Source organism: Sitophilus oryzae, unplaced genomic scaffold (assembly GCF_002938485.1).
Source record: "Sitophilus oryzae breed Bouriz unplaced genomic scaffold, Soryzae_2.0 scaffold_499_pilon_pilon, whole genome shotgun sequence".
NCBI lineage: Eukaryota > Metazoa > Arthropoda > Insecta > Coleoptera > Curculionidae > Sitophilus > Sitophilus oryzae.
The window spans coordinates 1,352,113-1,369,068 of record NW_022147083.1 but is presented as its reverse complement, the minus strand read 5'-3'; the positions used below and the strand labels follow the sequence as shown (position 1 = coordinate 1,369,068).

The following is a 16,956-nucleotide window of genomic DNA, read 5'->3' as shown; positions in this document are numbered from 1 at the left end:
AACACACACCATCTTTTATTTCAGACTATTTTTTATTACCCATAATTCCCATACACAGTTCCCATATGACATTCTCATCTACTTCCGCTAGAGGTGCCGGTAAATTTAAATTTTGATACAATATTCCAACACCCCACTTATCAAAAATATAAAAATAACTAACCTTTTTCTAAACCTAACCCCTTTACAAAATACATATGTTTTGTACCTCCAACACTTTTTGTTAATATATCAGCTATCATATTTTCTGTTTCTAAATATTTTAACTGAATAGTGTTTTTATCAACTGTTTCTCTTATAAAATGATACCTGATATCTATATGTTTAGAGCGTTCATGAAAAATTGGATTCATTGATAACTTAATGGCACTCTGATTATCATTAAAAATTGTTACACTATCCAATTTATCAGTCAGCTCGTAAACTAAATTGCGTAAATATATGGCCTCTTTAGAAGCATCACTGAGTGCCATATATTCTGCCTCCGTGCTGGATAAGGCTACAGTTTTCTGCTTCGAACTTTTCCATGATATGGGGCCACCTGAAAGCTTAAAAATATATCCAGTATAAGACTTTCTATCAGCTTTATCTGATCCCCAATCAGCATCAACATATCCTAGCAAATTTATATCATCCTTAGTAAATTTAATTACATAATTTTTTGTTCCTTTCAAATATCTCAGTACTCTTTTTGCACATTTCCAATGATAACTGTTATTACAATTGTTAAATTTACTAAGAAAACTAACACTAAACGATATGTCTGGACGTGTTAATACTGCTAAATACATTAAACTACCTATTAGTTTTTGATATTGACAATTATTAACATTTGTATCACAATTATTTTCATTAAAATCAAAACTTTCCATTGGAGTAGTAACACTTTTACAATCTAGCATATTAAATCTTTTAAGAACCTGATTAACATAATTTTCTTGACTTAACATTAAACAATCCTTTTTTTTACAAATAGTCATACCCAAAAATTGTTTAACTTGACCCAAATCTTTAATTTTAAATTCAGAACTTAAACATTCTTTTAAAATTTTACTGTTTTTACAATCATTAGAAAAAATTAAAAAATCGTCAACATAAAGAGCAATTATTGTCAAGAGATTGTTATCCTTTTTTGTATAAATACAGGGTTCAAATATTGACCTTTTAAAATTTAATTTTAATAAAACTTCATTAACCCTAAGATTCCAAGCTCTTGATGATTGCTTCAAACCATATATGGCTCTATTCAGTTTACACACTTTACTCTCATTACCCTTAGTTACAAAACATTCTGGTTGTTCCATGTAGACTATTTCCTGTAAATAACCATTCAAAAAAGCTGTTTTTACATCTAAATGTGTTATTTCTAAGTCTAACTTTAAAGACAATGCAAATAATAACCTTAAACTAGAATGTCTCACTACAGGAGAAAAAGTTTCATTGTAGTCCACCCCTGGTTTCTGAGAAAAACCTTTAGCTACCAAACGAGCTCTATATCTAACATCACCTTCACTATCACACTTCTTTTTGAACACCCACTTACACTTCACTATTGTGGCGTCCTTTGGCTTGTCCACAATTTCCCAAGCGTTGTTTTCTTCAAAAGAAGCTAGTTCCTCTTCAATAGCTCGCTTCCATTCTGCATGATCTGGCCTCGACATGGCTTCTAGAACACTCACAGGAGTATCATCTGTCACTAGAACTTCTTCGGGAACAATACTTTCATTTTGCTCAGCAGTAGTTAGATACGTAACATAATCAGTGAACTGCTTTTCTCGCCTTGGCCTCTGAGATCGTCTTGCTGCTTCTGGATCAGACAAAGTCGTGTCTGGCACATCTGGTTCATAGTCACTGTCTGTAGAGTCCATATGAACTGAAGATTGTTCTTCTGACTGTTGATATAGACTGTCAAGTGAACTATGTAAGCTGTTTTCACTAACCTGTGTATTTTGCTTATTTTCCCCCACTTCAACTGACTCCTCTGTTACTTCACTGCCATAGCTAACATTCATTTTATTGGTTTTCAGGTTTTCATGTATAATAACATCTCTGCTTGTTGTTACATCATCAGTGTCTGGGTTGTAGATCCTATAACCCTTGATATGATCTGAAAAACCAACTAAAATATGTTTACAAGCTTTTTTGTCAAATTTAAGACGCTTCTCTTTAGGAATATGAGCCATTACTGTACTGCCAAAGATTCTTAGACCTGAAACATCCGGTTTCTTCCCTGTCCACTTCTCAAAGGGTGTTTTTCCATTTAGTCCACTGGCTATGCATCTATTCCGTAGATAGTTAGCGGTATTTACTGCCTCTGCCCAAAATCTTTTTGGTAGACCTGCATCATACAGTAAACATCTTGCTTTTTCAACCAATGTTCGATTGTGTCTTTCTGAAAGTCCATTTTGTTCAGGAGTATAAGCGTTCGTCTTCTGGTGTATAATACCTTCTTCCTGAAAAAATCTCTCGAACTTATTGCTACAGAACTCACCACCTTGGTCACTGCGGAATATCTTGATGTTTCTGCCTTGTTGTTTTTCGACCATTGTTTTAAATTCCTGGAAATACTTGAACACCTCATCCTTTGTCTTCAAAAAATAGACAAATGACATTCTTGTAAAGTCATCGACTAAAAGTAAAAAATATTTTGAGCCACCAATAGAAATCGTCTCCATAGGTCCACAAACATCTCCATGTATAACTTCAAGCACTTGGTTGCTTCGTGTTCCTGTGGTTGGGAAAGGTAGCCTGGTTTGTTTGCCTTCACAACATACCACACAATTTGACTTGTCAATTCTTGCTACTCCTTTCAACTCCATGCCACTTACACAGTGTTTCATCTTGTTTAAGTCTTGGCAATTTATGTGTGCAAGCCTCCTGTGCCAAAGTTCACTGTCATCGCACGCTGCAAGCATACATTTTTCAACTTTCATGTTTACTTTATACACACCTCCAACTAGAGTTGCTGTAGCCACCAAGTCGTTATTCCTACTGTATATCGAACAACCTTCTTGGTTAAATGACACTCTATTTCCTTTAGCAATCAGTTCACTCACTGACAAAAGATTTGTCGTCAGATTAGGCACGCACAAAACACCATAAACAGTTATATTGTTCTGTGTGTCTTTTACACTTGTAGAAATGTCCATATCGCCTAAACATTTCACTGCTAATTTTTCGTGGTTAGCAACAGTAATTTCTTCAATGTCTGGTTTTCTCTTGTTGTATAATGCATTTTCATTGGGAGACATATGCCTACTCGCACCAGAGTCCAAATAAAAATCATTCTTATTGTATTTTCCGCTTAAAAATACAGCACTGAAAGCATATTTCGAAGAATTCGACGAAGAAACACTTAAATTTGGGCATTTCGACTTAAAATGTCCAGGTTGTTTACATTTGAAACAAATTATTTTACTTCTGTCAATTTGGCGTCTGTCAGAATCACGCCGGTCATCCACAGATTGATTACTACTGTTAATTGACACTTTTCTGTTAGAATTACTGCCACCTCTTGACTGATTTCTGAAGTTACTACCGCTTGCTGCAAAGGCACCTGCTTTGCCGACACTGCCAGAGTTTTCTTCTTGCATATCAAGCAATTTACTTTTGATGGTATCTGTTGTGATTGCGATTCCTGCATGCTCGATCGCCATCAACATGGGGGCGTACTTGTCTGGTAAACCGGCCAGCAGAAGGGAACCTACCCATTCTTCGCTTATATCAAACTTGGTTTTCCTTAACTTCTGTGATGTTTCAATCACTTGATTCACGTACGACTCCATATTTTCACAACTACTCAATCTCAAGGATATTAAATGTCGCAAAAGCCCTATTTTTCTGGTAAATCCCACATCTTCATAGAGTGATTGGATCTTTTTCATAGCTTCATTGCATGTGGCCGCGTCTTTAACATGCACATATAAGGAAGGATCTAATGTCAACACGAACTTCGCTTTAGCTTTTGCCAGAAGTACACTGTCTGTCTCGGTGCCTTCCAAACATTTAGAAAGTCCCTCGAGTACAAAAACGTTTTCTACCGCAAAGCACCATTCGTCGTAGTTTTCTCGACCAACTAGCTTCGGAACGCTTGCCAAATAGTTGACGGCCATCTTGTGAAAAAAGGAACGCCACCGATACCCGATTACGACGCAAGAAAAACGACGTTTTTCTCTTCCCTTTCACTCCGTAACTACCGAAATTCCGTAAACTTGCCGTAACTACCGAAACTCGCGTTTTGGGCGGGTGTCTGGGCCCATAACCTATTAGATTTTAGGATAAATAAAACACCAAAACGACCTATTTTGTACTCGATACAACACACACCATCTTTTATTTCAGACTATTTTTTATTACCCATAATTCCCATACACAGTTCCCATATGACATTCTCATCTACTTCCGCTAGGGTGCCGGTAAATTTAAATTTTTGATACAATATTCCAACATAAAATAGATCATTAATTTTTGGTACCCCTGTATAAATTTAAGGAAACTATAACATTTTTCAGTAAAGTTTATTTCTTTACCTTTAAACTCAGCACAAGAATTAATTCTGAAAAGTAATGTACAGGGTGTTAATAATCAATTCTCTTGTAGCATGCATATTTAAATATAATAATAAATATATTTATATTTATATATAATAAATATTTAAATATAATATAATGCATATTTAAATCTAAAAAAATATCTTTAAATATCTCAAAAACCAATGATTTTAAACATATTTAACCCCTATAATAAATGCCTTTTTTTTGGGCCCAAGAATCCAAGAATGAAATAAAATACCGGGTGTTCCATAAGAAAATTTATAACTTTGGTATGAATCTTAGTTCTGAAACACCCTGTATATTTCAAAATAATTTTACATTGTGCACATTGCCACCCCACATATACCCATAAAATATTTTGTTTCTACATCTTTCTGTTTTCGTATAATCAACCGAGGCGAATGAGGTGCGCCACCCTGTATAACTTACCCAGAAATTGGTTTAGTTTTTCTGCCATATCTCTACTAGGAATTATATCAACATCAGTTAGGAAAACATATTTGCCATGGCAATTCTTTCGTGCTAGATTTCTTACTAAATTTTGTGGGTAGGGCAACTTGTATCTCCAATGGTTTACCCGCTAAAAACAAGTATACAGACATACAAATTAAAAAAAAAATCTTATTAGACATATTTACAAACAACTTTCTGAATTGCGTCAACTAGTCTACAATTTCACTGATTGAAGTTCAGTATAGGCTTGATACATTCTCCGCCGGTGCTGCCACCATCGGAGAATATCGTAAACAACTGGTATATACAAATACACGGGTTCAAATAGTAAACATACGAAAAAAATATAATATAGTCTGTCAATTATACGAGGGAATACAAAATGTTGATATTTTAATGAAACTTCGAAACACCCTGTGGAATATGTTAACAAAGCAAGGAATTTAAAAATCAGTCATCTAGGTACGTCTTTTCTCGATAGTTTGTTTTTGGGTTCATCTCAATAGCTTTATTTTTATTGGAGACATTCGCTTTTGCATAAGACATCAACAATCTACAGCAATTTTAGTACTGATTTTGGGTCCCCATCAAGACACTTATTAAATAGTGTTTAATGTTTTTGTAATATCACTGTCATTAAAAAGTCATATTATTATGGTTGATTGGCGTTTACTCTAGATTTTTTTTCAGTTACTTTGAGGTTTGTATACTACAGTAGTACTACTAGTGGAGATGGTTTTAAGTTCTGAAGTATTGGATATTGCTGCTTTAATTGATCATGGTAGAGATCAATTTTTGGTCTTAAAACCATGGTCTTGTAGCTGCTAGTGAAATAATTACTCAACCCCAACAGACATTAATAATATGATTTTTCGAAGACAAAGACATTACTTGGACAATACATAAATCATAAACTCTATTTTATTGGTCTGTTGACTAGGACCAAAAGCAATGGCATGATTTTAATGTAAAAATACGACAAATGTTAGTGTCTTCTTCAAAAGCGAATATCTCCAGAAAAAATAAACCTGTTGGAATGGAGAATCAAAAAACAAACTATAGAGATAAGTAAGCAACAAACTATAGAGAAAAGATGCACAAAAAGATGATAAAATGATTCTTAAAGTCTTTGCTTTGTTAACTTACTCCACAGGGTATTTCGAACTTTTACCATAATATCAACATTTTGTTTTCCCTCGTATAATTGGCAGATGGCAACTTTCGTTTTAATTTCGAAGGAAATACTAAAAAGTCAAATAATTTAGCTACAAATTGCTTAAAAAATCATCAAAATCGGTCGATTAGAATATATAAAAGAATATATTAAACTTAACTATAAGAAAAAGAATATATAAAACTTTAAAATACATGAAAATTTTAAGGTGCCCGTTTTTCGCGCCGGTGATTATAGATTTCTCTTCAAATTTTAATTAAATTAATTTCTCGTAAAATTTTAAATTTCGCATTATTCATTGTGTATATATTTATACCACTATTACAAAAAATAAAATATGACATGGTTAACTTGATTTTACAATGGAATACAGCTCAAGTAGTACAACTATGAGCTTTTTTTTAGACAAACAAAAACTAACTGTTACCTAATAGACCGAGAGCTGGCTACATAAAAAACCTTATCATCGTTACATAGCTAATTTTTTGTGTGAAGTATTCTTTTGTGTAGCCATTGTGAAATAGTCATGTCTGCCAGGGTGAAATTTTGACACTAAAAATATTATTTCGAAAGGGTGAAATTTTGACACTAAAAATATTATAAGGTAGACGAGTTATAATTGCCAAATACCTTTTATTTATTATTAGGAAACGTGTAAAATTGTTATTAGGAAACGTGTAAAACGTCTGACATTTTTCACGTGGCTGAAATGCCGGCAGACAACGCGAAAGAGGCATAGAATTTTGACAAAAGAAAATCATCGCATACATGCATGTCGGTTGGTGGAATGTCATGTTTATTCCTAATTAATTTAAAAAGCCGTATGCAAAAGGGCAGACGAAAAAAATCGTTATTGAAATAATAAAAAAAAATATTTATAATATAATCGTATATTATATGATTTAACTATACTTAAATGGATGAGGCGGCCAGCGTTCCCTGAATAAAACGCTAGAGTAATATCGCGCTTTTGAAAACTGTCTGCAGCTGATTGAGCCACGATCTTTTTGTCTGCCCTTTTGCATACGGCTTTTAAAATAAATAAATATGACATTTCACCAATCGGCATACAAATATGCCATAATTTTTTTCATTCTTCAAATTTCATTTTTTAATAATTTTTAAAATTTCATGCCTCTTTCGCGTTGTCTGTAGACATTTTAGCGACTAGAAAAATGTCTGCCAACAATTTTCCACGTTTCTTAATAATAAATAAAAGCTATTTTCGCAATTATAACTCATGTATCTTATAATATTTTTGGTGTCAAAATTTCACCCTTTTCATTGGCCGCCCCCGCTTTAAGCGCTGGCAGACATGACTATTTCATAATGGCTACATAAAAGGATACTTCACACAAAAAATTAGCCATGTAATGATGATAAGATTTTTTATGTAGCCAGCTCTTAGACTATAATTTCACCTGTCATAAATATTATTTTGAATATTGGAAAGACTAGCTTTGAATGACCAAAATCGATATACTTACTATTTTATTTGATTCTCTCAATAAATGATTCAAAACTCCCATTGGATTATCGCATTCCAATTTCTGTAGTCTTTCCTCATCTATGAAAAACTTCTTCGGTCTTTTATCCTCTATCATTGCTAAATGGAAGTTCACCTTTTCTCTAATCTTCAAATTACACTTTCTCAAATAAAGAATATATAAGAGGAGAAGGTTCAACTCTTTTTCCGTGGCAGCAAAGGTTGCTACAGATATCGGTCCTCCTTTTAAAATAATATTGAAAATATTACATTTTTTTAGCTAAAGTGTCGCTAGCGAGAGAATGGAAGGTTTCGATAGACGTCCAGAAATTGACAGAAAATAGTACTACACTTACGTGCATAGAAATCGGCCCAAAGCAAACTTTTGAAGTTAACTATTAATTTTTTAGAATATATTTGTCATATTAAGAAAAAATATATACTATTTGAAAGACAATTTCATATTCTTTGAAAAGAGTTTAGAGATATTAATTTGTATTTCGGTTTCTTCGGACTAAAATTATTAATTTAATGCATGAAACAAATTATCGTTTTTTATTACTAAGATGTACGTCATTATTTAATTTATTTATATATTGACAATTAACTAAAATAAATTTTCTATAATGGGTATGATCCCCTCTTGCTCTTACTACATCTCTCATACAATTTGGCATAGATTCAATCAAGTTTGATATTGTTTTTTGCGGGATGTTAAGCCACTCTTCTTCTACTCCGCGAGCTCTGGGATAGAAGTTGGAGCTCTTCTTTTAGCACGAATTCTTCGTTTTAGCTCATCCCATAAATGTTCTATCGTGTTTAAGTCCGGATTGCATGCTGGCCATTCCATAACACGAAAACCGACTTCTGAAATGTAATCGTGTACGATTCTAGATTAGGTTAGGTTAGTTGTGCCTTCGCATTGTCATGCATAAAAGTGAATTTGTTTCCAATGTAGTCGACGCAAGATACGACATAAACTGCTAAAATCTCCTCAATATACCTAGCACCAGTTAAACCTCTTCTCCCGTGCTGACGGTCGTCCCAACGGATGAAAACTGGGTCGATTCGCGCAGTCATAGAAATTGTACCCCTGATCATGCAGAAACCACCTCCATAAGCAATCCGCTTCTCAATGCAGCATTCTGCGAATCGCTCATCTGGCCTCTGCTACACTTTTCTTCTTCGGTCGCTACCATAGAGGCATATTCTGGTCTCATCTGAGAATAAAACACATTTCCATTGTTCTAGTGTCCAATTCAGATGTTCCGTGCAAAAGGTAGGCGTGTTTGACGATGAGCTGGGGTAAGTGTTGGACCAATTGCGGGTGTTTTGGGGGTCATGTTACTTTCCTTCAATCTTCGTCGCACTGTCCACTGACTAACAGTTACTCCTCGTGTTTCACGGAGCTGTTATTGCACCTGAATAGCCTTAAGATGCCGATTTCTTAATATTGTTGACACAATAATGCGGTCATCACGATCCGTTGTATATCTCTTTCTACTAGTTTCAGGTCGCCTACGAAAGGACCGAGTCTCCTCATACCGTTCACACACTCTTCGAACCGCTCCGCGAGTCATATGCAGTTGCCGAGCTACAGCTCTCTGTTTAATTCCATTTTCGATTAAAGGGATTACTTTGGCAGCTTTTTTCCGTGATGTATGCATTAAATTGAAACACTAATAAAACAATGAAACACAACAAATCAAACAACGAAAGAACAATGTGCACATTTCGATTACAAAGTAACAGTAAAGTAGTAATGGCAATATTTGATAAGTTTTTTATTCTTATTGTCACCACAACATAAATGCCTTTCATTTGTTTACTCGTTGCAACGCATATAAACGACAAGTACTTTGGATAAATTTATACTCATATCAAAGCATGTTAAATTGTCTTTGAAACAACTCATATTTTTGTCTTCGTCTGATAAATAGATCCTAACAGACACAGTTAAAGTCAAAAGTTCAGAGTGGGCCGATTTCTATGCACGCAAGTTTATATTACTCAATGATTAAACAATACAAGGACTAATAAAGCCCGAGACCATATTGTTACCGTACCTCCAAACAGCGCGTACAAATTTTCTTAACATAGCTGCTTGAAGAGATATTTATATTTTTTAACCGTTTTTAACTAATTTAAGAAAAACTGCATCTATTTTTAAATTAAAACTGAACAGGCAACAAGGCAAAATCAGTTAGTAAATGCCAACATACCTTAAGTTGTCAACTTATAATTTTGTCAATGTCAAATTAAATTTACTAAATTTTAGGCTACTGGCTATTGTCGAATTTGAACAAGTTTTGAATTACTAAAATGCATATCTGGCAGACTAATGTTAGGTATCGTAAAATAGTATCGTAGACAGCACAACAAATTGAATTCAAACGTAGGTTGACAACTTAAGGTATGTTGACATTTGCCTAGTTTTGCGTTGTTACCTGTGCAGATTTAATTTAAAAATAAATGCAGTTTTTCTTAAATTCGTTAAAAACGGCTGTAACAAAATTGTCTAACTTTGACATGTGTATTCAGCATATGCAGACTTTTGATAAACCTATTTTCGATATCGCTGTAAAATCAATAGAAGAGGTAAAATTCGGACAGTTCAAAATTTGCATGCGATTTTTCAACGACGATGCACCCGGTATATACTTAGTTGTTATTTATTATCTATAATAAAACGAGTGTAAAATTAATACATCGGCTAATTTACATTTAATAGAATGAAAATCAAATTACCGTGAAACATTGATAGCTTTTCGTATGTATGAAATATTGCATATTTAATAAGTTCTGACAAATTCCCATATTGATTAAATTAAACTTTAAAATAGGACGTGATCGATACTATTGTAAACGGAAATTTTAAAGAGGATAATCATGTCTGTCCTAACTAACAATTTTTCATTAAAAAAATTATGGAGATTAATTTAACTATAAGAATATTTATAATTTAATTAAACTACAAAAATTATTACTTTAAAATCTTGATACAAAAAAAATATCAACCATCAATGATCGATCAAAAATGATACTTAAAATCACAAGTAATTATTGTACTTGTGATTTTAATGTACAGGGCGGTCCGAACTGTATTTCGGAAACTTCGGCAGCATATTCTGCAGATAAAAATAAGTAAAAAGTTCCTATAAATCTATATCCTAAAATGCTTAGTTTCGGAGATACAGGGTGTAGAAGTTTCATTTGTATTTCGATTTTTTCTAAATAATTTTTGAAGCAACAGCAATATTTGAATGAAAATTGTTGTCTGGGAGTTTCTTGAAACGAGAAATCTGATTTTGAGTTAAAGTTAGTAAGTACGTTCGTCTAGAATTTCGTTTTATCCGGAATCGGCATTTAAATGTTATTTGCAAAAATCTATATTCAAATTAGTAAAATTTATAATACGGTCCAGAAAAAGATTCATAATTAGGATTTTCAACACTTAAAAAAGTTAAGATGTTCAAATAGATTTTTTTTTGGAAATCTCTGCACTGTGTTAAGTACATTCACAACAGACCTATCCTAAACCGTATAACTCAGTTCAAAGAACAATTCAGATATTTGAAACAAATGCACGGCATTAAGCAAATGTAAGCGTGAAGATAAAAAAAAATAAACAGAGAGAAAACCTTAAGAGAAAACAATGCATTCAATATTCTTCTTATGCTGAAGAAAATAAAACATTAGCTCCCGGCTGCTTAGGGAGGCAATAGGAAAATGTCACATCTCTATTCTTAGGGCTTTATAAGTTGTAGAAGATCGGGAGATCTGGTTAGTAATGGATGGTTGTCGTACACATTCCTTTATGATTACAGAATATTTGCAGGATACGTTCAAAGGAAATGTAATAGGGCTATATTCAAAGACATTATAAAAATAGACCGAACATCTTATTCATAAATGCTCGTTGGTAGTGTATCAAACATTCCAATGTGTCAAACAAGGACAGAAGAGACAGAGAAGTCTAAAATTTCCGACCCCGGCAACTAGGCGCATTTGGATTGTTCTAATGGCCAGTGGCGTTTCGTTTTTTGGAACGAATTTAATTAGTAAAGTAAAAGTAAAGTAATTAGTAAAATTTTTACTCCATACTAATATACTACATTAACACTTTTTCGTTAGATGAGTTTTGTTATAAGGTCTAATATAATAATATAATTAATATCCAACATATACTTATGTTGAAACGTTAGTAGATAGTTTTCGAAAATCGCTCCAACGTCGATATTCAATTTAAACTTTCAGTTACTTCTATATAAACACTCAGTTACTTTTGAATACTTACAGGGTGACTCAGGCTTCCGAAACAGTTCTATATTAAATCTGGATTGTTTAGCAAAAGTATACGAGACATCGTTTATTTTATTACTCTGGCATATAGCCCCATACCGGGTGTTGCATCGTCTGACGGGACATAGGAAATTCCATGTAAATTTTAATGGGGTCAATTATTGGCTTCCCTAATTATTTTAGAGAATAATTCTATTTAGGTTTATTGAAGAGCACTAAAACCCACATTCAAAAGAATAACTTTAGATATTTTTCTTTTCTTATGGCCCTGTATTTACTTATGAGCACCAGTCAAGGTAAAAGATAACTGTCAAATGAAGTTTTCATTTCAGAAATTTACCTATTTAGTGCTTTATTATTATTGAAAACACATTCCTACATCGGAAATCTTAAAGATGTATTTATAAATACAAATTAATATGAATTAAAGTAAAATAAAGTAATCAATTACAAGGTTAATTATAGTATTATTACAATATTCATAAACTTATTAATTTACGTACTATTAAATTGTTAGAACTTTAGGATTTAAGAAGATGTTCAAATATTCCTCCATCGACTGCTAGACAATAACCCAGGCGATCATAAAATTCTCTTCTTACATTCGCTAGTTGGTAAACTGAAATTTTATTGCATTCGGCAGAAATAGCATTTTTTAACTCGTCTAGATTTGGGTATTTTTTATCCTTGTATATCCTGTTTTTTAAATGGCCCCAGAGAAAGAAATCATTTGGCGAAATATCAGGAGACCTTGCTGGCCAATTTACTATATGATTTAGGCCAATAACGTTTCCGTTAAAACTATTGTCTAAATATTCCCGAACAGCCAGGGTACTATGTGCCGGGCAGCCATCCATTTGGTACCAAACTGCCTGATTTTCCCTAGCGGCATCATGTAAAGCAGGTAAAATATGATTTTCGAGTACTTCCAAATAATATTCTGCATTTAAATTTCGCGCAAGAAATAATGGCCCGATAATATTGTGTCCGAATATCCCTGCCCAAACATTTACTTTCTGTGGATATTGCGTCCTTGTTTCGACAAACCTGTGTTGGTTTTATTTGTTCCAATATCGATAATTTTGAACATTGGGTTCATTATTTAAGGTAAACGTGCATTCGTCAGTGAAACATATGTTTTTTAAAAATTCCTTATCCGTGTTTGCTCTTTCCATCATATCAAAACAAACCGCCTGCCGGCGTATTTCGTCCCCATCTCGTAGCTCTTGGTGCTTTTCATATTTGAAGGAATAGTATTTATGTCATTTCAAAATTCGAAACGCTGTAGTGTGATCTATTCCTATTTCATCCTCAAGTTTCCTTGTGCTGATCTTTCCATCGTTCTCTTCCACGCACAATAAAACTTCCAAGTCGGTATCATTTCTTGCATCTTCTCTTTGTTCCTGCCTTGCTTCACATCTGCAGTTATTTATTAGGGTACCTTTGGTCTCAAATCTCTGGATATTCCTTGCGATTGTAGATTTTCCAGGTATCGGTCTATTCGGATACAGAGCAGCAAACATGTCCGATACCTTTTGATAACTATTTCTTTGATAATACCATTTAATCATCAATACTTTTACTTCGGTAGTGTAATTCATGGCTAATATTTTCGATGTAGGTATGTGTTTTTAATAATAATAATAAAGCACTCAAAAGCACTAAATAGATAAATTTCTGAAATGACAACTTCATTTGAGAGTTATCTTTTGCTTTGACTGGTGCTCATAAGTAAATACAGGGCCATAAGAAAGGAGAAATATTTAAACAGAAATCGGCGATAACTCGTAAACGGGCTAATCAAAAATATCTAAAGTTATTCTTTTGAATGTGGGTTTTAGTGCTCTTCGATAAACCTAAATAGAACTATTCTCTAAAATAATTAGGGAAACCAATAATTGACCACATTAAAATTTACATGGGATTTCCTATGTCCCGCTCGACGATGCAACACCTGTAATATACGTATATATATCTGTAATACGTTTACAGATATAACACATTTTAATATGGCAACACTGTCGCTTTCAGTTCCACACCGTCTTCGATATGCCTTCGCTAGCCGAATTAGTGAAAATGAGTGTTTTATGCGTTGGCCGCAGAACGTGTAGAGGCTCCACCTTGTCGCGAATTTGACCATTAGGTTGCGTATCTTATAATTCTTTCAATCAACGGTATGCTGTTATTACTGATGTCACTAAAGTCAAACTAATAGCACAGATTATACAGATTATAAACTTATCGTGAAACGCATTGTTTTTCGTGGTTCCAATTTTCGGAGTGGCGTACTAGTTAGGTTACTAGTTTGCGCACAAGCACGCCCACTTATGGCCTCTAAAATTGTTCACAGCGCCTGACCGGCCTTGTGACCGGCCCTGTTATTACGCTGTTTAAACGGGAGTTTATTTTTGCGCACAAGAAAATTTACTCGTTTGCTCATCGTCATAAGAAACAATTTTTGTACCAAGAATTAGGGACAATATTTTTATCTGTATACTTATAGGGTACCTAATCTATGCTAACAGTTCTCTAATAAATTCTAAATCGAAACACACACAAATAATTGAATAGAAATAATATTAAAAATATATTTTACCCCAATATAAACTACTCTCGATCAAAGAGGCAATTTTTTCCAATGAAGTTTGCGCTGCTAGGCACGTTTTATAGGCTTTAGTGAGTTGCGTGTATTTTTCTCCGACGATGATATTATCGTACAATCTGTACATCAACTTGTTATCGGATCTACCCAGATCTAAGTCGAGATTCAGGGAGTATTTCTGGTTTATGTGAAATTCCTTTAAATAATTATCTGTATTTTGGTGGAGAGTCTTGTTGAGTACCCTTTCTTTTTCCTTTTTTAATATATCGTCTTGATGGTGTAAATTTTCTGGAAAAGATGTGTATTAGTTGAATCATATACCAGGCAGGGGCGGATACAGAAATTTATTTTAAGGGGGACCCAAATAAAAAGCAATGTAGAATATGATTTTTATTTATTTTTAACCTAAAAGCTTAATATTTATCGCAATTTATAGGTTTTAGGGGGGTGTCTTGGCCCCATGGACTTCAGTATCCACCCCAGATACCAGGTGTTTTATTCGCTACCCCTATTCATAATATGGTTATTATTCTTTTTAGTGTAGTAAACATACATAAAAATTTTGAATGGCTCATTTTGGTATGACTTTTCGTTGGATTTGTAACTATCTTTTCTATAGCTATTCAATATATATTTTATGAAATAGTAGAAAACCATAAAAGGTTAAAATTTATCTTAAATAACGCTTATACAGGGTGCTAAAAATTCGAGGTACGAGCATTGGTATCTCGGTAACCGTAATAGATACGAACATGGTTAAATTGGGGCAAAGTTGCGTATTGGGATGTTCACCAAGATGCTATCAAAAAAGTTTTAAAAATTTCAAGGATTGCTGAGTTTTTTGGAAAAAACTGATTTTTTTGAAAATCAATTTTATTTTTTCCTGTCGTTATTTTATAGAAAATCAAAAAACGAATTGCACATTCGCATAGCCACTTTATTAGGGCTATCTGATAGTACTTTTAGATTTTTAAATTAGCTGATAATTTGTGAGACTTATTTTTTTAAATACCAACTTATTTTTTTTAAATATGGACCTGCATTTTTTATTTCAGATTTTGAAAGAACTCGGTCTCCTGAATACAATGATATGCCACACTTTATACTTTTTGTTGTTTTGGATACCTTAACAGCAAAAAAACTATTTAAATATTATTTAAAATAATTTCAAGTCCGACTCTGGTTTCTTAAATTATTTAATCTGATTATATTCATCGCAACAATATTGATTAGCGCTAATTAACATTGAAGAAGGAAAATCGAGCCAATTGGAAGATTCAAATAATCAATATCCAGGTCAGAAATTTAAAGATATTATTTTTAAGTTTTTTATTGTGAATTTGAAATCTCAGTGTACGATCTAATAATATGCATAATATTACTCGTAGTTATTATAAATAAATCAACTTCTACAACCGTCCCTATAGCACAAATTTATTTTTCGCTCAATTTTATTTATAGCTCTCTGAACTTTCTTTTTATAGCTCTTATACTTCCAAATGCATTTTGTACTCTTTATTGTAAATGTTGAGATGAATTGATTTCACTTTTACAAATGACATCAAATAATGTAGTCCCTTGGCGATAGGTCCAGGAACCTCGCTGGACATTATACTCTTCTACCATTTCCAATCCATCTTCCGGGAAAATGATTTGATTGTTTATATTATATTATACTTATATTAATTATTTTATTGCATATGATTTTCCGTATTCAATGTTTTACTCCACGTCATTGTTAAGTTTGAAAGCTTATCAATATTGTAACGATGAATAGATTAAATACTTAAAAAAAACAGAGCCGGACTTGAAATTAGTTTAAATAAATTGTGTTCAAATGTCAAAACAAAAAAAAAATTAAGAGTGGCATATCATTGTACTCACGAGACCGAGTTCTTTCAAAATCCGAAATGAAAAATGCAGGTCCGTATTTAAAAAAATTAAGTTCGCCTGTGTATCTCAAAAATTATGAGCTAATTTGAAAATCTAAAAATATTATCACATAGCCCTAATAAAGTGGCTATGAGAATGTGCAAATAGTTTTTTGATTTTCTAAAGAGTAACGACAGGAAAAAACAAAAATATATTTTCAAAAAAATCAATTTTTTCCAAAAAACTCAGCAATCCTTGAAATTTTTTAAACTTTTTTGATGACATCTTGGTGAACATCCCAAAGCGCAACTTTGCCCCAATTTAACCATGTTCGTATCTATTACGGTTACCGAGATACCAAAGCTCGTACCTCGAATTTGTAGCACCCTGTATATTAAGTAAATATGTTTTTATTATTCTTCTAATTTTTATGGAATAGTTGCAATCAATTTATTATCAACTGTTCTAATTCATTATCACGAATGACAATTCCATATTTTATCATTAGATTAAA

General features: G+C 33.0%; 1 protein-coding gene across 3 annotated transcripts in view; it reads right to left on the bottom strand.

Moving 5' to 3' along the window:
• The window catches only part of LOC115886809 (beta-1,4-glucuronyltransferase 1), a 92,504-nt gene that overhangs the window by 17,127 nt on the left and 58,421 nt on the right, over positions 1 to 16,956 (bottom strand). For 2 of the 3 annotated variants that reach the window (XM_030906099.1, XM_030906101.1), the window contains exons 4-5: positions 7,668 to 7,909; positions 4,983 to 5,133 (exon numbers count right to left, since the gene is read on the bottom strand). In XM_030906099.1, coding sequence (XP_030761959.1) covers positions 4,983 to 5,133; positions 7,668 to 7,909 — 393 coding nt within the window. Of the gene's footprint in view, positions 1 to 4,982; positions 5,134 to 7,667; positions 7,910 to 14,564; positions 14,859 to 16,956 lie in introns of all 3 variants that reach the window. The other variant, XM_030906100.1, reaches the window with a different exon arrangement.